Source organism: Rosa rugosa, chromosome 2 (assembly GCF_958449725.1).
Source record: "Rosa rugosa chromosome 2, drRosRugo1.1, whole genome shotgun sequence".
Classification (NCBI taxonomy): domain Eukaryota; kingdom Viridiplantae; phylum Streptophyta; class Magnoliopsida; order Rosales; family Rosaceae; genus Rosa; species Rosa rugosa.
In genome coordinates, this window is record NC_084821.1 from 35,800,188 (window position 1) to 35,822,875 (window position 22,688).

Here is a 22,688-nt window from a genome sequence, read left to right on the forward strand (position 1 = left end):
CAAGTCAACCAATTCATAAATCTGCTAGATTCAGTAAATTTTCCTACGATCCCTTTCGAGAGCCATGAGTGCTGAAAGAAATGATGAGGAAGGAAGAAGGGAGCGATGAGTGAGGCGAGGACTATTTTTGTGTGAGCGAGAGTAACGAAGAGAGGAAGCAAGTATTATTTAGAAATTCCAGAACACAGTACTCAGCATAACATCAGTTAGCGAGTTTGAACAAGAAGAAAAACGGTGTTAGATAGTATTATTTAACTTTGTACTTATCTACACCAAATACAAGCCAAATCAATTAATACTCCTTATTGTACTTTGTGCTACAATAGTGTTGACTCTCTAAAGTACTTCACAAGAACCTTGAGATCCTTCTGATGAGCAGCTGTGAATTTTCGAGCTCGATTTGTACACTTTGTTATTATTTTTAATACTCTTTATTATTAATCTTTTATTTGAGATTCAGTCATACTTTAAGCATCATATCCAAGCTTGTATGTCCATTCTTTAATTGTCCCATGAACTTGGACTAGGAACATTCACGTTGAATTAAGATTGCTCAAACATACAGAACCTTGAGTTGGTAATAGTGTAGCCTCCATCTACTATCAAATTATGCCCACTAACATACTTGGACTCATCACTCCCCAAGTATAGAACAGCCTCTGCCACATCTTCCGCCTTCGGCACTGCCCCGTTGAGGTTGGAGTAAGCACCACCCACTCCTTCATCATCGAACTTAAAGAATTTCTTAGTCAGCGACGTCTCCACCAAATACGGCGACACACAATTCACACGTATTCCGTACTTTCCGAGCTCCAACGCTGTGTTCTTCGTGAGCCCCTCGACTCCATGCTTCGAACTCATGTACGCATGCGACGCGCCACCCCCTATGATCGAGCAAACGCTAGCCAGGTTGATAATAGTCCCTTTTCGAGCTCCCATCATTGCCCGAGCCGCGTGCTTGATCCCCAAGAAGACACCGACCAAGTTCACTCCGAGGACCTGCTCGAAATCGGCCTCGTTGTTGTCGAGGATGTTTGGGTTGACCACGTCGCTGATTCCAGCGTTGTTGAACATAATGTCTAGCTTTCCATACTTGGTGATGGCCCTGTTCACAGCGTTTTCGAAGTCTTTTTCATTCGTCACGTCACAATGGATGAAGGTGGTGGTTGAAGGGTTTAGGTCTCTGCAAACGGATTGGCCCAAGTCATCTTGCACGTCAGCGATCACGACTTTAGCGCCGTGTCTGGAGAAGAGTCTGGCGGTGGATTCTCCGATGCCACTGGCTTCACCGGTGATCACTGCTACCTTACCTTCAAGCCTACGTATCAATCCACAAATAGTTAAATTTAATCTGAATGGCACCATTATAGTTTATGCTAGTTGGATTCTACTAGTATATATGGACAGTGTATACCTTCTTGCAGCAGCCGAGAGTAACGGGAAACTCATCATGGTTTAGTACTCAATTTTTTGGAAGCTCTCTGCTATAACAATTTGATCGAGTGTACACATGACCGTCATTTATTAATATAACAATTGTTTCAAATTAATGACACATGGGGACATGCCATATGCTAGGTTATCAACTCTAGTAATGTATTTCAGTATATTCAAGCACACTCTTAATGATTTACAATTCTGCTCTTATAGGGTCGCTACCATAACTATCCTACCAATATTACAGCTGGGAAGTGTACATATACATCTTTGTCAAAGCATTTGTCACGCCCCGAATTTTGAATAAAGAAAATTCAAATCCGAAACGCGAGAACAAACACAAGAAAACAAACATAGAAAAATCTTCAAATAAACTAAGCAACAAACAACTGACCTCACAATGTCAATACCGACTCGTTCTTTAGAGTCACATATTACATTACAGATAGTTTACAAATTAAACTGAATATCAATTCAACCTCTAACCACTCTCATCAACTCACTACACAGCAGAAGACTACAAGTGTGAGCGCCCTTCTACACCCACGTGACGGAAAGTCCACCTCAGCTTCGATAACGATCACCCGATATTCTAACTTGCACAATAACCCCTACACCATAGAATAGTGCATCGGGAATGTAAACAACAAACCCGGTAAGCTTTTCAGCCCGTATGAGTAAACTCAAATAAAGTGACTCACGTCACTCATGCTTATAATTTCTCAGCTCGTGAGATAATTAAAGCAACAATATTTAATTCCACAAAATACATACTTTCACCATCTTAGCTTAACAAAACAATATGCAATTATCACAACAAAACTTCAAGTTCAAATTAATCAATAACATGCTCAACAATTTCAACCCAACTAAAAACCCACATGCTCTGTCTCTCAATTCATTTTACGTCCCCACAATCTATTAGATCACTATTTCTTTGCCTCAACGACACAATCAGGAAATCATACTCATTTCCCTCAACATAACGCGGTTGCCAAAATCATACCACCCCAACTCATTTATCAATCACTACAGATCACAACCCACAACTGTACCCACAATAAGAATTAAGCAAAATCAATAATCCCTGCATAGAAACTTAGTTCAGGAGATCACATGAAAACAAACAAAAGAATTCATAGTAATCCCTGCATGGAAACTTAGTTCAGGAGATCACATTAAAAACAAACAATAGAAATCATATAAATCCCTGCATAGAGTTTAGTTCAGGAATTTACATTAAAACAAACAATACAAAAAGCGGTAATCCCTGCATATAACTCATATTAACACAACTCACCCATAATATGAAAATCAAGTCCCTCTTGGACAATAAAAGAAAGAACCCACCCGAACTCTCTTTTAAAAACACGTGTACTCATGGGCCTCAAGTGACCCAACGCGTCACTCCCATGCAGTACAAGGCAGACAGACTAGAGCTCTAACTGATCGTAACCACTAACCCGGCGAAAGGCGTGGTTCCCGATATAATTGCCTCAATCACCACTGTGACACCAAATCCGTAGATCCGAAAATAGTCACCACTGTGACACCAGATCTGTAGATCCGAAAACATTTAAAAATCCCACACGACTCAAAATGTTACACCAATACTCGATTACTCTTTCAACACAATATAATCAACCATTCCATGATATAATGTATTGCCACGAAGAGTAAATACTTGAAATGACAATCCAATCAACTCTCAATCATTTCTTCACCAATGTCACAACACATTTTCAATTCACTATTTCAACAATATAACCATCAAACATATACATATCACAAAGCCACTCCATCCATATATATATTCCACGTAAATATATATATACGTAGTCATTCACGCAGGAATGACCACTAATACCAACTATAGTTTTATAAATTAACTACTCGAAAATCATTTTATATCAAAACATTGTTTTCACCTACCTATGAACCGTTGTCGATCAAGTTCATATATTTTAAAACAAATAAATTGTTTCGAAAATGATTTAACAATTAAACAAGTAATTACGAGTAATAAATAAATCCGTTCGTAAATGAACCACGTGAGATTTACTCACCTCTAAATCCCGCTGCGTCTTCTCTTACAGCCGAGATAAAGTACGATCCTAACTTAGCAATTGATTCAATAAACACACTTAAACGACGATCCAACGGTTGGATCCTCATCCGTGACCACACAAAGTCATCGGAACAGCTCTACGGTCAACAAATCAAAACTACAAGTCGATCGGACGGCCAAATCCTCACCGATCGAAAACAGAAACGAATTGAAAACCCTAAAACCCTAACATGCATCAACTTTCTCCAAAATAACCTTATAATATATCAAAACGACCGTAGCGATGCGTAGATGCATAAACTGAAAACAGAACAAAAAAATAAGGCCAGACGCGCCATCACGCGCCGCCACAAGCGGTGGTTCAGATTGTGGTCAACCACGGCGGTCAACGCCAGATCAACCACCTCCGATGCCAAAGTCACCAACTATAAACATGTTCAAAATGAAGAGGTGAGCCACTTTCATACCTGGAGCAAAGTGAGATTCGGTCTAGATCACCCTAGATCAAGCTTGGAAGTTGGATTAATCTCGTGCGTCTGATCAGATTCCAGATCGAATCAGGACCATAGAAAAAGTCAAACCTTGATCTAGCGCCCTACACCCTAAACGTGATGCAAGGCCTATATGGGGATGATCAGCAGGAAGAGGCAATCCCAGAACCGTGAAGAGATAGGCCGGGAAGTCGCCGGAGATCGGAAAACCAGTAGGATCTCGAAAGCATAAACTTTGGGCGCTCCGAACTACTACTTCCAGTGAGGCACCGATCAACCCACCACCACAGGGAAGTCGGCGAGGCAAGTCTGAGTGTTCCTTGACTTGTCCCGTCGCCGGAAGTGGCCGAAGATGAAAGATCCAGTCGGGTCGGGATGCCGGGTTTCGCCTCGGGTCGGGTTGCCGGAGGAGAGAGAACAGAGAGAATTCTGGGGAAGAAAATGGAAATTTCGGAAGTTTTGGGATTTATGAAAAAAATCTCGGATTTTCTTATATTTATAGAAATTTCCCCAAATTTCAATCGCTCATAACTTTCTCATACGAACTCCGATTTCCCTGATCCACATATCCACAAACTCGTATCGACGCGCTCTACAACTTTCGTGAAGGAAGTTTTCGGAGAAACCCAACGTATAAAAAGTCAACCTTTGTGCCCCCCCTAAAGTCATATTATTCGACTAATAATTCGTCCGAAACACTTCTGCTCCGTCCACGAGCCACGAAATCGTCCAATAACCACTAATTAAATTCCGGAAAACCTTCGGAAAATAAATACGAATTTCCAGGGCATCACATCATCAATGTGGTATGGACAACTTTGTCAAGATCGGTGGATATAGAGCTGCTATAGGGCTGCCCTTTGTCAAGATTGGTGTGTTGCAGCTCACGTAACATAGGTTTCTTTGAAAAACACATGTAACTTTGAGTTCTTATCCATGGTGCACCTTTTTTTTCTGTGTTGTTAACAAACACGGTCGATTTTTTTTTTCATTATTCGATACACTGCATCAATGGTTGTACAATAGTCGTGTTGCTAACCCAATGCGTATGATATTGTTTAGGTACTGTTATGGATTTACTTTCTGAGTTTCTGGGTACTAGGTAAGAAAAAGAAACAGGGTTCTTCTCTTGGTATTTCTGGTAGGCGGAATATGGATATGGGTATGGGTATCAGTCTCAAGAGCAAAACTGCTCTGATACTATGTCAAATCTGGTAATGTATTTATGTATATTCAAGAACACTCTTACTAATTTACAATTCTTCTCTTATAGAGTAGCTACCATAACTATCCTTCTAATATTACAGTTGAGAAGTGTACATATACTTCTTTGTCATAGCATTAATGTAGTATGGAAAACTTTGTCAAGACAAATATAAAGCTGCTTTAAGGCTGCACTTTGTCGAGGTTGGTGTGCTGCAGCTCATTTAACACTTCCCCTCAAGTTAGGGAGTAGATGTCTTGCATACCTAATTTGTCTAGTGAGTTGTGGAACATTTTTCCAGAAACAGCTTTGGTCAAGATATCTGCAAGTTGATCTTCAGTAAGTACATGTGGCATGTTAATGATTTGTGACTCCAACTTCTCCTTGATGATTTGTGACTCCAACTTCTCCTTGATTTGAACATTAATCGAGTCGCACTGGACCCAAAATGTTACCCAAATCAAATAAAAGATTCCCCGAAATGTCACACCCAAAAACAATAATATGAACCCACTCACAAATATTGTTTGCATCACAACAAATCCAACAATACATATATATTTCACGTATATATATACACACACGTAGTCATTCACTCAGGAATGCCACTAATATCAACTATTGTTTGCAATTAAATAAATAACTCCCAAAACGATAAGGTAACTCCGTTCGTAAATTAGCATTGTGAGATTACTCACCTCGAAATTCCAGCTGTGTATTTATACAACTAGATAACTTACAGAACGCACTCTGTTAAGTACCTAAGGAAAGTACGGTCTCAATTCAGTACACAAATCACAAAGCGATTAAAGTTCGAATCCCTCATTTAAACTAAAACCCAAAATAGTAACACCAATCGAGGAAAAACTTAATCCGAGACCACCCAAAGTCTCCGGAACACTTCTAGAAATGATATGTCAAAACTACAAGTCGATCCAACTGTCGAATCCACACTGATTGAAAACCGAACAATTCAAACTTACGAAAAACCCTAACATTATCAAACGATCTCCAAAAGTTACATATCATATATCAAAATGCTCGTATGGACGAGTAGATGATAATGAAGTAAGAAACTGCTCCAGACATGGCCGAACACGCCGCCGTGCGAAACTCAAAACCAACACGATCCAGCCGTCCAATGATAGGTAAATTTATAAGCTATTGATTTTCCTTATTCACACTTAAGATTGTCAATTGTAGCAAGGGTAAACAAGGTTCTTTCCCACAGAAGACTAAGGTTCTAACTACTCAAAATAATGTCACAGACGTGACCACTGTTCCTAGCGAACAACAGTCAGAAATCTAATTAAAAACCTTATCTAAACTAGTCAGAAAAATACGAAAATTTACAGTGACATACTAGACACACAGTGCTTCCAGCACAAAAAACTTGGTAATTTTTGGATATCTTTTACTATATAAAATAATTACGAAAATATAGAGGACAGAAAGTAACAAAAACAGATTTGGAGATGGGTTTTGAAATCAATGAGAATAAAGCTAGCTAGGGAAGGTGCATCCACCCCCGACAATCATACACAAGATAATTTGTTCAATCTTAATTCAATTAATCTAGATGAAGATGCTCAGGTTGGCTCGGTACGCTTGAACACAACCTATTACCCTTTCTTACTTCATACGCTAGGCAGGAAGTGCTCTACACTTAGACTATTCCCAAGCAATGCAACCTAAAGGTACACTTATTAGATTAAACATGCAGAGATCATTAAGGTCTCAAAGAGTTTGAGACATCACTAGGCATTGCAATAAACTTAGCGCCTTGCTAAACCTAGCACTTAGTTTACTTGATAGTGAAAACTAACAATTGCTTCTCTAGAAGGTTTGAGGAGTCCAACTATTGACACAGGCATCAAACAATCAAAGCGGTAGAATCCTAACATGCATACTAAGCATGCACTCAAAGCATACAAGCAAGCATTCATCAATGGAAAAGTAGTAAACTAAAGTCTCATCTTGAATTAAAAGAAAATAAAATCAAAAGTCAAATCATCTTGTAGTTCATGTCTAGGGGCTTCAAGCAGCCCCCTAACTAATAAAAAACTAGTTAAACATAGAAGAAACAAAACCAACTAAAGAAGGGGAGGAAGAGAGAGAGAAAGAGCTGCTGCCTATGGATCCCCTTTTATATGCTTAGAGATTGCCTTCATCTTTCTTGTTGTGTAGGAAATCCAAAACCTAAAAGAATTAGGGTTCACGTGCTTAGGTGGACTTTTCCTATTGGCTCTTGAACTTGATGACTTATTCCAACCATTCACATCATGCCATTTGTCCATATTAAGTTGGAATATGAAGCACAAACTTGTCCTCGGGCTTCTCGGTGTGATTTGGGCCTCGAAACATATAAATTCCCGTCCAATCCCAGATTCACTCGCAGCCTGACATTCTTGTACTAAATCGGCCATAACTTCTTCTAAAAAAAATGATATTGACGAGCCGTAAAAATATCTGGACACTAGACATCCGAGGCTTTCCATCAATATAAAGATCATCCTCTGGATCGTTGTGAGCTGGTCTCAGTGATCTGTCGAAGTGGACTGATCTGCACAGGCAGATTTGATGATGTGGCCTTTCAATCCCTCTTTTGCTTCTTTTCTTCTTCTTTCCTCCAAGATACCTATAAAACAAATAAACAAAGAAAAAAAAATAAACAAAGTAAATAACTAGAAAATACACTAAACTAACAAAGTATAGAGATTAATGTTATAAACGTCGCATAATTATGCTCCTATCATCCAGAATGTAGAGAATACCAAGTGGAGCAACTTTAATACCTGGAGTTCAAGCCAAATCGGCCCAGATCACCGCCGCAAGCCAAAAATCACTGTTCACCGATAGTTGCAGCTCCACACTGAAAATCGATCAACCAAACCTCCAAGGATCAAAAGAGGACGCTTCCAAGAGCAAAACACGACCGGTTTCAAGTCCAGCCGTCGCGGGAATCGGAAGAACTCGCTAGGTCCGTCGCCGCCTAGCTTCACCGCTTTGAACTGCCGTGCTCGGTGCAACTCGGCACTAGAGGCCACTGTATGGAGGACCGGACGGAGGAGAGGAGTCGATCTGGGTCGGTGCCATGGCCGGAGAACACCGGAATCAGCTGGAAAATTCGAGTTGGGTCAGACGGAGAACTGTCGGATCCTGGGGTTTCGAGGAGAGAGAACAAAGCATTTTGGGTTTCTATTTTTGGCAAGTTTCCGAAAATGTCAAATTATGAATTTCCAATTTCAAAAATTCTATTTATAGTAATTTCCAAAATTAGAAGAAACTTCCGCTGACCATAACTTTCTGGTACAAACTCCAATTTACGCGTGCCACATGTCCACGAACTCATATCGACACGCTCTACGACTTTCGTGAAGGTAGTTTTTGTTTTTTTGGAGAAACACAATGTATAAAAAGTCAACCTTTGGGCTCCCTAAAACGATGTGTTTCCAAATAATTATTCATCCGAAAATAATTCCATTTCACAAACAACATACGAATAACGCATACAAACAATAATTCATACAACTGCTCCATTATTAATTGCAAGAATTAAATAACGAAAATCCAAGTCATCACAGCAATAAACCTCTCCGGCCCCCTATGAGATCTCCAACCCTCTTTGGGGACCTTTGGCGAGGTTTCATAAACTTTTATTGCCCCCCCCCCCCAATAAAGATCTATTGGGGGCAATAAAGGTTTATTGGTAAGGCAGTAAACCTCTCCGGTGACCTATGAGATTTCCAACGACCTCCAGTTAGGTTTTTAAAGAAGTCTGACGATCGGTGATCTGAATCCGGCAAAGAAGTGAGGGGAAAGTAGTCTAACAAAGTAGTCTCCAACGACCTTCGATGAAGTCTCCTATGGTTTCTCTCTCTCTATGTAACAAAGAAGTGAGGGGAAAGTAGTCTAACAAATAAACAAAAAAAAAACTTAATTGGGTGTTAGGGAAGACCTTATTAGAGTCTTTATGGTAAGTGAGAAAAAAAATAAGTTGGTGGTGTAAGGGGGAAAAAAAGTCCCTAGAATTAGGGTAAATGGTCAAAATCCTTTTATTATTTCATACAACCTTTTTCTAGATCCGGACAAAAGAAATGGTGACCTAGTGAAGTAGCAGGTAAAAGAATAAGAGGATTAACAATTTTTTGTTGTGAAGGGATCGGCTTAGGCGGATTATTAGGTTGACTGGGCTTGCGATGGTCTATGATAATTACGAAAGGAAAACTTTGAAAATCCACACCATATGAAAGTTTTGAATGTTTGTAGAGTAATAAAGAGGAGGATTAAATTCTGCTTACTACCCTGTACTTTTAAGGGTTCATTAGATCAGTCCCTACACTTCTAATTTAATCAGAAAAGTCCTCGCACTCTCCAATTTCATCAAATCAATCCATTTCGTCACTATTCCGTCAATTTTCTCTGTTAAGGTGCTGACGTGGCCAGCTGAGTAGTTTTGTGGGACCCTTCTCACAGGGAAAAATCCCAAAATACCCATAGACTATGAGAGTGAAAACGAGGGTTTATCATGATCAGGGTCTCACCCAAGCCACCAACTTCCATATCACTCTCACTAACAGAGAGTGATATCCAAGTTCTTAAACAGTTAAACTGTGATGAGTAATTACTGCCCTCAAACAAACACAGAATCAGAGCAAAAACCTACTTGAATTCACAGTGAACGTTCTGAGAAGCCCCCTCAGCCAGAGCATCTACGCTCAATGTTCCATCAATCACAAGACACTTCACCAGAACCTTCTTCGAACCCTTTTCTGGGTTCAAATGCACGAACGCGTACTCGTTCTCCAGCTCGTTCCATTTCTCAATACCCACTTCCTCTACAAAACCCCCAAATACTCAAAACCTTGTCATTTTCGTTGCGGAAAGATGGGTGAGCGGCTCTGATGAATGCCATGACCGACTTGTCATTCGCCATTGCTTCTGGTTCGAATTGATTGATCGGTAGGGAACGCAATTCAGATATATATAGTTACTGATAGGCGATGCTGGCCCACTAACCAACCCAAAGGACTTCATTTATGACCAGGATCCTAATTGAATAGTAGAAAGTTGCTGAGATGGGTCATGTATCGGAGAAGAAAGCAGGGGTCGTGGGTGCCCAGAGAAGATTTATGGGTGCTTACGGCACGACGCGTGGGTTACTTTCGACCACCGCCCGACGACGAAGAGGCTACACGTGGATCGTCGGAGGCCGCTGAGCACGATGGTGGTGGAGGTGATGCGGGGTTATGCCTGGATACCCACTGGCGGAGGAGAGAGAGAAACCCAGATCTAGTTTCTCTCTCCTCGAGTTCTCACTGAACAGAAACCCAAAAGCTAGAAAATAGAAAGAAAGAAAAAACTTGATTCTGATGTTGGGAATTTTCCCTGGCCATCGTCGATATGAATGGACTCGAGGTCGGAGACGTCGTCGATGGCGAACTTGGATCCTACGGTGGAAAGGCGGTCCATGACATAAGAGAGGATGGGGAAGCTGGATGGGTTCGGATCCATTATTATGTGCATGGACTGAATGAATCGGATCGATCTTGGGCAGCTAGTTGAGAATTGAACGAGGGAAGGAATGAGAAGAAGGAGAGTTTGTGTTTATACTTGTATGGGTATTTTGGAAATTTCCCTTGTGAAGAGGCTCCACGTCAGTACTTTAACAGAGAAAATTGACGGAATTGATCGATTTGATGAAATTAGAGAGTGTCAGGACTTTTCTGATTAAATTAGAGGTGCATGAACTGAACTGATAAACCCTTGAAAGTACAAAGTATACGTAGTATGCAGAATTTAATCCTAAAGAGGAATACTATTGTTTGAAGAATTCAAATTACTTAATTTTTCCATCAAGTTAGAGCATACAAATCTCAAATGTTCAACTTACCTAGCGAGTATGGAAAATCTAATTAAAAATGGCTTTGGCAAGTGTAGCATTGCAGTATCTTCACATCAAGTACTTTTCCTACCGAAATGTTTGTCTACCTCCATACGCTAAACTAGATTTTTTTTTTGATAAGCATACGCTAAACTAGATTATGAGCAATATCATCAGCTGCTTTGTTATCACAATAAAGATCATGCACATTTGACACTTCAAGCACATATCTAGGTTACTCAAAATCAAGTACATTCTTTTGGTCAAATAAAAAGCAAGCACTTCAAATGAGGCTTTTCAACAGATGAGATTGCAGAAAAAAGAAAATAGAAAAACAGAAGCATATGCGGGACAAAAAAGATCCAGAATCTTTGTGTAACCTTTGTTGTCAGTTTTATATTTTTTATTTTTATTTTATAGGAATCTGATACATAATCTATTTGCTCAATCGAATATAAATCAAAAGCAACATATATCTTATTAGATTGCCAATTGGGGGTCTGAACTCTGAAGTAACACAATAATCCAGCTATTCAGTGCAAAATTTGTTCAAGACAAGATAGATACAATCAATGCTCTATTTCTTTCATTAGAAAAAAATAATGTAATAATGAAAAAGAAAATTAATTGCGTGAATAGTAAGATTATCTGGCTGTAAATTTTGTGATGTGTTCGTTGAGCCATGATATGATGTCATTGAAAACCTGAACTATCATTTCATCCGGCTCACCTTCCAGAAGGGAATGATATGCATCCTCGTAAAGGATTAGCTTCTTGTCGGAACTGCTTGCTTTCTCATAAAGCGCCTTACTCACAGATGGATCGGTCACAATATCAGCTTCTCCATGAAGGATTAATAATGGAAGAGAGACTTCTTCTAATCGACTTTCTATCTCTTGAGTTGTCCGGAGCATTTCTACAGCAGTCTGCAGGCGTGGCTTATCCTTGTAAGCAACAACATTATAGGCCGTCATTTCCCGTTTCTTCAAGTCTTTAAAGGCTGCCTCAGCCAGATTCTTTTGTGGAACCAACTTCTGCTTTGGAAGGAATTTAGCAACACCAATTAGGACTTGTGCTAGTAGCCACGGCGGGGAAATGTCATCTGCAATTCTGCACATAGGTGCAACTAGGATAGCACCATTCCATCCACTAGGTTGTTTTAGGTGAATCTTAAGAGCTACAGCTCCGCCCATGGACTGCCCGAAGAGAAAGCTTGGGAGAGCATTGAACTCAGGTTGCTCTTTGACTTTAGAGAAATGCTCAATGACATCATCTACGAGCCTTTCAAAGCTAGGAATATAGCAATGAAGACCTTCCGAAAGACCAAAACCAGGGTAGTCCATTGCAAAAACTCCATATCCATATGAAGCCAACTTCCTTGCAATTCCTTCAAAGAAAAATGTGCAAGTATCTCCGTAACCATGACAGTAACACAGTATTGCTTTGGGCTGAGATGTCTCTGGAAGCCAACTCTTGGAGAAGATCTCCAATCCCCTGGAGTTCACTTCGTATGACTCTTTTATTTTCAGTCCATCAGTTGGTGTCTTGAATAATATATGATCAATATTAAGCTGAATGTCCTTAAAAGCTTCACGAACTCTCCTTCTGGCTGGAGCTTCATCCATGTTAGTATCCAGAAGCTTCTGCAATTTATCATCAACACCTTGCAACCTCACTTGGGGTGCCATTACTTCTATGCTCTTCTTTCTCTTTGTTGGGGAACAACACTCGGGCCTGAACTTCCCAGAACTCTTTATTCTTTGGAGGATTTTGAAATTCAGTTGGTGTTTAATCATGACAATTAACAGAATGTCAAATGTAATCAGAAACAAGTATTAGGCAGCAAGTCTTTCCTGGAGGATGTAGTGGAGGGGAATTGATGATGAGGGTCAAAGGGCATGAGATTACCGAGGTTGATTTGAAACTGCTTCTGGGTTTCCATTCCTGCAACCTCTTTTGGCTAAGCAGCTCATGACTTGAAAGCTGCAGAAAAAGAGAATACATGTATATATGTGAACAACCAAAGAAATAGAGAAGAAAAAAAACAGTGCAAGATATTTAGCCTTTCCAGTAAATATTGCCTCTCTTTTTTTTCCTCTGGATCCTTCAAATGGTGTTCTTGTATAAGCATCTACATGTTTGCATCATTCTCGACTACAATTCTCTTAACATTAACAGTGTCCAAATTAACCATAGGAACATTGCAATACACTTCGGGGACTTTGTTTATGGAACAAATGTGATTACACACTCGGACACTGCATAGGTACTCCTACAGGTTGACTCAAACCAAAGTAGATACGACTCTAAGAATTCGATCCCTACTGCCTTCCACATAAATTAATTTTCTACAGTTGAAAATCCCGCTTCATAGCAAAAAATATTTCACAGTTACCCTTACGTCTTGTAAGATCATTGAACACCAAAACCTTAAGTTATTACGGAATACACAAACAATGTATATCAAATCAATAATTTCCCTCACATGCAGCCTCATCCTGCATATGGCAGACAAATGTAAACATATACAACACTACCATGTACCTTACAAATCAACAAATAAATGGAGAATGGGGATGGGGAGTTTCAACCCAAAACCTGCTGCAACTACATCTGCAATATGGTGTTAGACAATCCATGGACTAGAAAAGCTTTATGTCCAAATGATGTATGCGCTTCTACACATCATCTTTTCAGACGAAGCTATAGTTCACACTTAACAACATCAACCAACCAACTCAATAAGAGAAATGTTGAAATCATTATAGGAACGCAACTTTCAGTCTTGTTTTCCTCTTCTTCTTTTTTCTTTTATTCTTTTTTTTTTTTTTTGACAAGAAATTGAAGTTTTATCACTAAAAACAACACTACAATGAACTAGAGGAGAGGAAGTACACTTTCACAGCACAAGAACATTACTATTATTTATAAAAAAAGACTTTCAAGGTAACAATTCTTTATCAACTTACTGCAGCTTTCCAATCTAACAATAAAGTTGATAAGCAATAATTTTTGAATTCTACAATGACTGATGCTCACAAAGCTGACCAAAAACTAAATTGATCCAGAGCTGTTCCACCCCCATCCCCAAATATCTTCATCACACAACTTTCAGTCTTGTTTTCTTCTTCTTCTTTTTTCTTTTTTTCTTTTATTCTTTTTTTTTTTTTTTGAAAAGAAATTGAAGTTTTATCACTAAAAACAACACTACAATGAACTAGAGGAGAGGAAGTACACTTTCACAGCACAAGAACATTACTATTATTAATAAAAAAAAGACTTTCAAGGTAACAATTCTTTATCAACTTACTGCAGCTTTCCAATCTAACAATAAAGTTGATAAGCAATAATTTTTGAATTCTACAATGACTGATGCCCACAAAGCTGACCAAAAACTAAATTGATCCAGAGCTGTTCCACCCCCATCCCCAAATATCTTCATCTTAAAATTTCACCAGAATTCTACAATGACTTACTGCCAACATTTCTTCAACCAGAAAGGGTTTTGGCTTTCTTTCATCTTTATAAACCCTTAAACTTATGCTTAACAACATAACACTCTTTGAATGACCCAACTAACATCGGCACACTTGAAAAACCTAGACCAGATCTGTAACACTCTATCCCCTTGCCTTGTGAGGACAACGGTAAAGGCATGGTCTTCATTTCTGAATATTGAACAAGTGAGCATCTAAACCTTAGAAGGAACCTTTGCATTCCAAATCTGATTAACATTTAACAGAATAAATGAGAACTCATATCCCCTATCATCCCCCTAGAAGGAACCAGGGTTCACCTTCTAGCTTTAATGACAGAGATGGAAACTCTCCATCTCCAAATCATTAAGAGTCCTTCTAAATCTGAAGTTCTAGCTATAAGAAAACACTGTACAATCTATAAACCTTGAAATCTTGTCAATGTACTTGCTGGAGTATAACTGCGAAACACGTATTCAGAGGTTCTGTCACCGACACTTGTCCTCCCAAAATCTCACATTGTACCCATCACCCCCACCAACTTGAAGAGCTCCAAAACAGAGATTTTATGTTAAATTTCTTTCCACCTACTTCAACTTGAAACCCTCATCAGGGTCTAGCATCCCAACCATTAACATCAACTCCACTTACTCCTTATCACTCTATCCACAAGGAATCTGCTTCCAAAGGATATGTCCACAACAACTTCCCAAACCATGTGTTATAATTTCTTTCAATTAATAATTTTTTTCCAAGATCTTTTAAGCAAGGTCTTAAATTCTCCACATGAACTTCCCAAGAAAGGCCTTATAAACTTATCATCAAGGGGAAAGGCCTGAATTCCCCTACTTTAATAGACTCTCATCTTCTTCGGAGTCAACCAGATATATGTTTCACTTGTCACTGCAATCATAATCCTATTCTCAAAGATGTTATAAGCTGAGAAACTAAGTTGATACTTGATACTACAGAAACTAAGTTGTCCTGCTTTGTCTACCGACAAAGTAATAGATTTGGGAAAGAACCACACATGGCTCAGTGGTTACATGATAGCAAAGGTCAAATACATTGTAGGTTTCTATTTTGCTCGAGGGTGGGGCCAATTCAGGAAAAAAAAAAATTACATGCTTGCAGTTCACTAAGATAGTGCCAAATTGCAAATTTTACAGTGACAACTAACTGCGAATAAGACATATAACTTTCATTTGAAGTATAAACCTAGCATGGTAATAGTATATAGCTTAGATAATAGTGCATATATAAAAGGAACACAAGAAAACAAAACAAAACTATTAAATATGCATTCCTCCTGAACTCAAGAAAGAATTTACACAAAAGACACATAAATTCCTGAGGTAACAAAAATGTTCTGAAGATAAAAGAATAAGTAGAATAAGAAAGAGATTTATTACCTTCTCTATCAATAGCCTCCTCCATCTTTGAGATCTGATTCGGCTGTTGAGAGAGACCTAAACTTGCTCAAGGTCAGGCACAAGTTGTTGCTTCAATTAAATCTGTGAAGAGACAATGAGAATCAAAAGCTACAAGTAGTACGGCTCCTGGCATCATTCATATGCATACAAAACCCATTCACAATAAAAACCAAGAAGAATAAGCATCAGAAACCAGGCTTGACATTCAACATATCTCTTCACAAGAATCTTCATTTTGTGAGGAGACTGATTTAGCACATATTTTATATCCCAAACCTTATGCTGTTTAGGCTTCTAACCTTGGAAAAGAATAAAATACAAAACAAAAGGATCAAACTTGAGAATATAATTTTATATCCCAATCTCTCGACATAAATTGAACTGTAATGAAAACTTTTCTAGGTCCTGTAGATTGAATATAATTTCTGTTTGTCATCTTTAGGAATTTTGCTTCTAGAGAATACTTTCTTCCTTGTGCTTTATCTTATTGTCAAAACTTATCTCAATGGAACCTCATTGAAATATAAAGCACCTTCTACTGACAGACATCATCTACTAGAATAAAGAGAAGGAATTTACAACGTTTTCCATGTTCCTTAATTTCTTAGCCACCAAACAAACCAAATTCACAGTTAAACCACACACCATAACAACCTCCCACAAACTCTAAAATCTAATCATTCCGTCTATCTTATTATTCATGTTCAAAGCAAAAGATTTCAATTCGGCTCTGTCTCAACCTATACAATCCAATCCAATACAAACAATTGAATCAGGCCAAGCTATGATTTGACCTTTTTTCGGGAATCCCACAAGTTGAGAGTAGTAGAGAAGATGAGCAAATCCATGATGGAAACAAAAAGAGATGACTTACAGTGCAACACAACTGATCGGCCTCTGGAGTTGAAGGCTCTGAAGTTGTTGGGTCGGAGACGAAAGCTTTCTGTTTTTCTTGTTTTATGCTTTTGTTTTTGTTTGAGCGCAAAGTTTGAGCGCAAATGCAACCATACAATTGGTACGCTATTTATTCAACTCTGGCATTTTATTATCAATAAAGAGCATTAAAATAAGAGAGAAAAGTCAGCATTGACATGTCATCGCGAGAAAGACAGGCTCTTTCTGTTTTAACAAAAATCTCAATGGTATTAACAAAACCACACAAACAGTTAGTAATTGACTGAACAAATTATGTTCAATCAATTTTTTTTTTTTTTTTGAGAAATGTTCAATCATTCTAAGATGTAAATTTAAAGTTAGTTTTACATTATTTTCTTATTTAATTATTGATAAGGTGAACACCATTGTATATTGGGAAACATAATAAAATTAGAGGATACAGACTAAAACCAAATGAGAACTTAAAATATGAACACATAATGCCGTGTTTTTTTTTTTTTTTTGAAGTAAAGGTTCATATCATTAGATGACCAGCCAAAAAGCCAGAGTCTAACATACACTTCAAGACAGAAAAATGGCGGGGTAACAACCACGCTCCTACCTAAGCAATGTAAACTCATTACAAGTCAATTTTGAGTCCGCTTTATAAGTGAACCCATAAACAAAGAACAACTCTGTGTCTTCTAGGGCAACATTATTGACTAGCATCCCCATTAGCCAGGCGCGCAATTGCGGTACCAACAGAAAGCCACTTCCTAGCAAACAAATAGAAGCAATTCCTTATCCATAAGCCGCTTGAAAATGAACACCAATCTTATCTCAGATAATTACCAACTCCCATAGCAGTCTTGATCCTAAACGATTGGTCCTGGACCATAATTCGCCCTGAAAGCCCAAGAAGGTCCACATCTCAGGCTAGGACATTCATCACTAAGTGACAAATAAGGGTGGCAAGGCACCCTCCCTACTGGCCCATAACATAGAGCCCAACAACTCAAATTTAAGCCTAGGCCCAAATCTGAGTAAGGTGAGCAGCAGCCCGTCTCAGCTTCTGCCCCGTCACTGCCGTCGCCAAGTTTTCTGACGGCCGACCTCTCCAACACTACATCCCCGTCCTGGGTCCGTTGCCTCTCTGCTCCAAGCCGGCAATCAGACCCACTGGAAGCTGTTCTTGCCGGACCCGACCCGTCCAAGCAACACACGCTCAGGATCTGCCGCTGTGCTATGCCCAGAAACCGCCGAGCCCTACACCGGAAACCGCCACGATTGAATGCTCAGATCCCGATCCACACCAACCTAGAGAACCTCGATTGGAACAAAATCGGAACCAATCTGCCACCGCCGAACCAGACACGATCCAGACCAATCTCCGCACCGTCACCACACCATCGTCGCGCCCGAGAGCGCGCCGGAACCTTGCCTGGTCTGGGGAGCCAAGCTTCACCACTGCCAGCAACACGAAACTTAGGTTTCGTAAACCGAGGTCACTCCAAGAAATTCGGAGGCCTCCTTGAACTCTGATATACTATATAGACATGCATCACTTTACACCATAATGCCATTCTTTGGGGCAATTCATTATAAGCCCGATTTTTAAAAGCAATGTTAGGTAAATTAGGTAAAACCTATCCATTATTTCTTTTCAATTTACACTCAAAAAATTTCATGTAAGATAAATAATACAACCTTTTTCCCCTTAAAATTACAGAATTTGCCACTGAAGGAAAATTTATTAACATACGTTAATCTACATGTTGCCAAAAAAAATAATGTTATGTATTTTATGATTAAATCTCTTTGCATTATTATTTTAATTGTAGGTTTTGTAATCCTAACTTTAATATTGTTATCAATATTGCTAGAATCTGCAATTTGGTCTATTTTTTTAAATTCAAATGGGTTGATTGTTCCTTTAAATGAACTAAATATGAAGACAGACTTTTGCATTTTGGGTTCACAAACCTTCTATCGCATAGTTAAGTTATTTAGTCTTATTATTGATGGTAATAGTTTATGTGGTTAAGATTGTGGAGAATAGTGTTTATGTTTATGTTGTTTACTTTTTTTGTGTGGTGTACTCAATGTATTCTATGAAATGTTACTAAGAATTTAGTTTGAACAATAGCTTTTATTAGTTGCATACCTACCATAAAGGTTTGTTCGACTATACGTCTATACCATACCTATTATACCTATGCTAACTTGAGGAGTTGGGTAAATTATGACGATTAATAGAAAGTACTAGAAAGCAGCCCCACGCGATGCTGCGGGATTTATAGTTAATTAATATAGTTACATCTAGTTGTAGAACGCATTGTAGCGAGATTATTTTTGATGAAAAATTATAAAGTAATACAAACTTGCAAATATATTTTTTTACATTGGTTATAAATTATTATTGTCTCATCGGCAATACATACATTCAGACTGGTTACAGAAAATAGGGAATGCAATGATTGTCCCAGCTTTTTGTGAATCTTGGGGTTATCCGGCTTTTCTTGAAGTACTTTTGACATATAGCCTTCTTGTATGCACGTTGTGCGTGCAAAGTGTTTTTTCTAGTGTTTTCTCTCCTAAGCACCTTACCCTCCTAACTTACCTAAGCTTTTCATTAGATTTTGACACGTGGCTATAATGAATCGAATGGCTTACAATTTTTAGCTTATCTTTTTTCTTTTCTTTTTTCTGTCCCTTATTCTTCTCTTCCTCCACGTCTCGTCTCTCTAAGACTCTCTCTCCCCCTTCTTCTTCTTCTTCTTCTTCTTCACCCAGTACTAATACAAACACTGAAGCTAACTAATTTTCACAGCCTCCAACCCAACCTCCCCCAATAAGACTTGTGATGTCTAATACAAAGTTTTATACTTGTGATGTATTATAATAGATAATAAACTGACGTAGTTTCCCTGGTATCAGTAATCATTAATATTCTACCGGCCTCTCTTCTAAATATGAAAAACCCTAGCCGCCTCGGCTTGGTTTCTCTCCCATGGCGGCCGATGTCGGCCCGTCCTCTAAGTGGAGGTTTTCTCTCCACACTCTATGGCCTATCAACCGCCCTCCAATTCGGATTTGCTTCGATGAATTCCCAATTAAGTCAACCCCTCTGTCGGACTCAAGTGATCAAAAATGAACTTCTGGCTTCTCAGTATTGGCGGAGAGGGCGGACTGGAATTAGGGAGGCGGCCTTGGTGGAGATGGCGCGGGATGCGTTAGCAGCAACATCTACTGTTTTTGGTCGGATCCGACCACGAAGAGCAAGGCTTAAAACCTATAGCGATCGACATCCATGGATTGCAATGCATGCGATGTTTGGATTTGGGGTCAACCCGGAAGAGGTGGCAGCGATCCGATCTGCAGGTGCGGTGGTGGTCCGGTCTGCAAGGGTGGAGGCACGCTGTATGGCTACCAGGCAACTTCGCTCCAGGCCAGGATGTACTTACCATACTCAGTGGAGGAAGGTGAGAGTCCTGATGGGCGTTTGTGTCGGTGCGCAGGCTGTGGCAGGTGTAGTTGATGACAGTGTACAAGGGACGGCGGTGGCAGGAGCCATGAAGGGGTTTGGTGCAGAACAAGGGGTGCCCAGATCAATTGGGAGACCCACCAATTGCTGGCCTAATCTAGCTTGGGTGCCCAAATCAATCGGGCGACCCATATCACTTTGGTGGCCCAGATCAGATGGATGGCCCAAATCAACTCTGAAACCCAATTCAGTTTGGGAATTTTGGGTGTCCCAAATTTTTGAAACTATTCCTTGGATTAGGGTCCTTTTGTGGACCAGAATAGGGGATCCTAATTCTCTTGGGTTTCGTATTTGGGATCCTGGTGGTTTGATCAAACAACACTGTTTATGTCCGATGCATGCGGTACTAGAGTCTTCCAAACCTCTGAGCCCAACTGTTTATGGGAAAGGAGAAAATTTCAGTTTCTTTATTTTCTGTACTTTGCCTAATTACTATGCTATTTACATAGTATTTAGGCTCGCTTTAAATAAGTGAGCACTGGTTGTCTAATGAGTGGTGCTAGCATACCACGTCCTAAACTTGCCCTTGAGTTGGCAAGGGAAGGTATGTATCCGTGCCATTCTGGCTTGAGATGAATGAAGATGATTACTTTGATTCAAAAAAAAAAAAAAAGATAATAAACTGACTAATCATAATTTTTTTTTAAAAAAAAAATTGAACTGAAAAGTGGGAGTAAAGTGATATGTTTTAAAAACATTTAATGCCATTGATTTCGAAATTCTAAATTATATAGTTTCTCACCCCATTTAATTACAATTTATTTAAGAAAAATTTAAATTAGATGGTTTCTAACTTTATTCTTGTTTTAAATGAGGATGCCATGTATAGAAGGAAGATATGATTATTATTATTTTTCTTCTAATACATAGATGTCTATTTTGGTCATTTAAATTTATCTATAAAATCATATTTGAAATCTAAATAATAGGGATGTGTATTAAGTAGTTTGGGGTGTGTATTTAAAATTTCTCTTATTTTTGATATCTCTATCATTGGCAATTTAAGAAGTTCAAAGTTTTGTTGGTATTTGTCATTGTTATTTTACAGTATTAACCCTCCTTGATGGTTTTTCATTTTTCTATCATGGGCAATTTAGGAAGTTTACATTTTTTTGGTATTTTACAGCTTTAACCCTCATGCGATGATTTTGTAATTGTTCTAGCATGGCAATCTGGGAACTTTAAAAAAAATATAAAAAAAAAGTATCAAAAGCTACAGTAAACAGACCTTTATTAATAGAGGAGATATATAGATAATTGAGGTAAACCTCAAGGGCAAAACCGTCATTCCACTGCTGGTATGAACAGTGAAATGAATAGTGCTTATGAACAGTATAGGAGATTTAGTATATAGTAAATGAACAGTACTTATTAACAGTATAGGACATTTAGTATATAGTAAATGTAGTAGGTATGACTTTCAAGTTCTAAAACTTTAATACCTACTGGTTTTTTATTTTTTATGCTATGGGTTTCATTGGTTACCTATTTTATGTTTTTTACTTTTTTGTTTTTGTAGTGCACTTAATGTAATCGATGAAATGTTATTAAGAATTTAGTTCGTATAATGGTTTGTTAGTTGCATATACCTACCATAGAGGTTTGTTCGACTATACGTTTATACCGTGTCTATTATACCCATGCTAACTTGAGGAGTTTGGCAAAACACTTGACTTTCAGGTGACGATTAAAAAATATATATATATGTAGTTGGTATGACTTTCAAGTTTGAAAACTTTAATGTCTACTGCTTATATTTTTTATTTTTTTATGCTATGAGTTTCATTGGTTACCTATTCTAAATGTATGACATTTAGCGACGTTCATGCCTATGAGATAGGTTGTTTTATGCCATGAGTTTTTTTTCAGTACCTTGTCAAAAGGTATAAAGTTTTAGATCCCTCATACCTATGTCATTTATTAGTTACCTGTTCTAGAGGTATGTTATTTAATATCCTGGCTATGAGGTAAGTTGTTTTATGCTATGAGTTTTTTTCAATACCTTATCAAAAGGTATATAGTTTTAAATACCACATACCTATGTCATTTATTGGTTACTTGTTCAATGAGTAGATGCTAAAATTTCATATTACTTTTCACTACCCTTGATCAGGCATATAGGACAACATGAAAAAATATTAATTATACATCAACACTCTACAAGGAAGGTTTGCTTATATGGATTGAGTGTAGATTGATAAGAGATATGTATGGATTTTTTTCCAATACCTCTTTAGAAAATTGAATTTATATCTAATTTTCTCCCTTTTTTAGG

The 22,688-nt window shown here is 38.5% G+C and overlaps 2 protein-coding genes across 2 annotated transcripts; both read right to left on the reverse strand.

Annotated features, from left to right (window-relative positions):
- Nucleotides 1-288: 288 nt before the first annotated feature.
- Nucleotides 289-1,452, reverse strand: LOC133728445 (borneol dehydrogenase, mitochondrial-like). The gene is made up of 2 exons (XM_062155861.1): nucleotides 1,415-1,452; nucleotides 289-1,318 (listed from the first exon to the last, which is right to left on the reverse strand). Exons 1-2 carry the CDS (start codon nucleotides 1,450-1,452, stop codon nucleotides 544-546), a joined length of 813 nt encoding a protein of 270 aa, XP_062011845.1. The 3' UTR covers nucleotides 289-543.
- Nucleotides 1,453-11,539: 10,087 nt separating this feature from the next.
- Nucleotides 11,540-17,025, reverse strand: LOC133732555 (caffeoylshikimate esterase). Its single transcript, XM_062160135.1, has 3 exons — nucleotides 16,868-17,025; nucleotides 15,973-16,074; nucleotides 11,540-13,067 (listed from the first exon to the last, which is right to left on the reverse strand). The coding sequence occupies exon 3, from the start codon at nucleotides 12,878-12,880 to the stop codon at nucleotides 11,729-11,731; it is 1,152 nt and encodes a 383-aa protein (XP_062016119.1). The 5' UTR covers nucleotides 12,881-13,067; nucleotides 15,973-16,074; nucleotides 16,868-17,025; the 3' UTR covers nucleotides 11,540-11,728.
- Nucleotides 17,026-22,688: the final 5,663 nt, after the last annotated feature.

Bases quoted from the DNA above. Each gene is read 5' to 3' on its own strand.
- LOC133728445 (XM_062155861.1), bottom strand. From the start codon at position 1,452: ATGATGAGTTTCCCGTTACTCTCGGCTGCTGCAAGAAG. The intron at 1,319-1,414 runs GTATACACTGTC...ATTGATACGTAG, and splicing joins CTCTCGGCTGCTGCAAGAAG to GCTTGAAGGTAAGGTAGCAG.
- LOC133732555 (XM_062160135.1), bottom strand. From the start codon at position 12,880: ATGATTAAACACCAACTGAATTTCAAAATCCTCCAAAGAATAAAGAGT.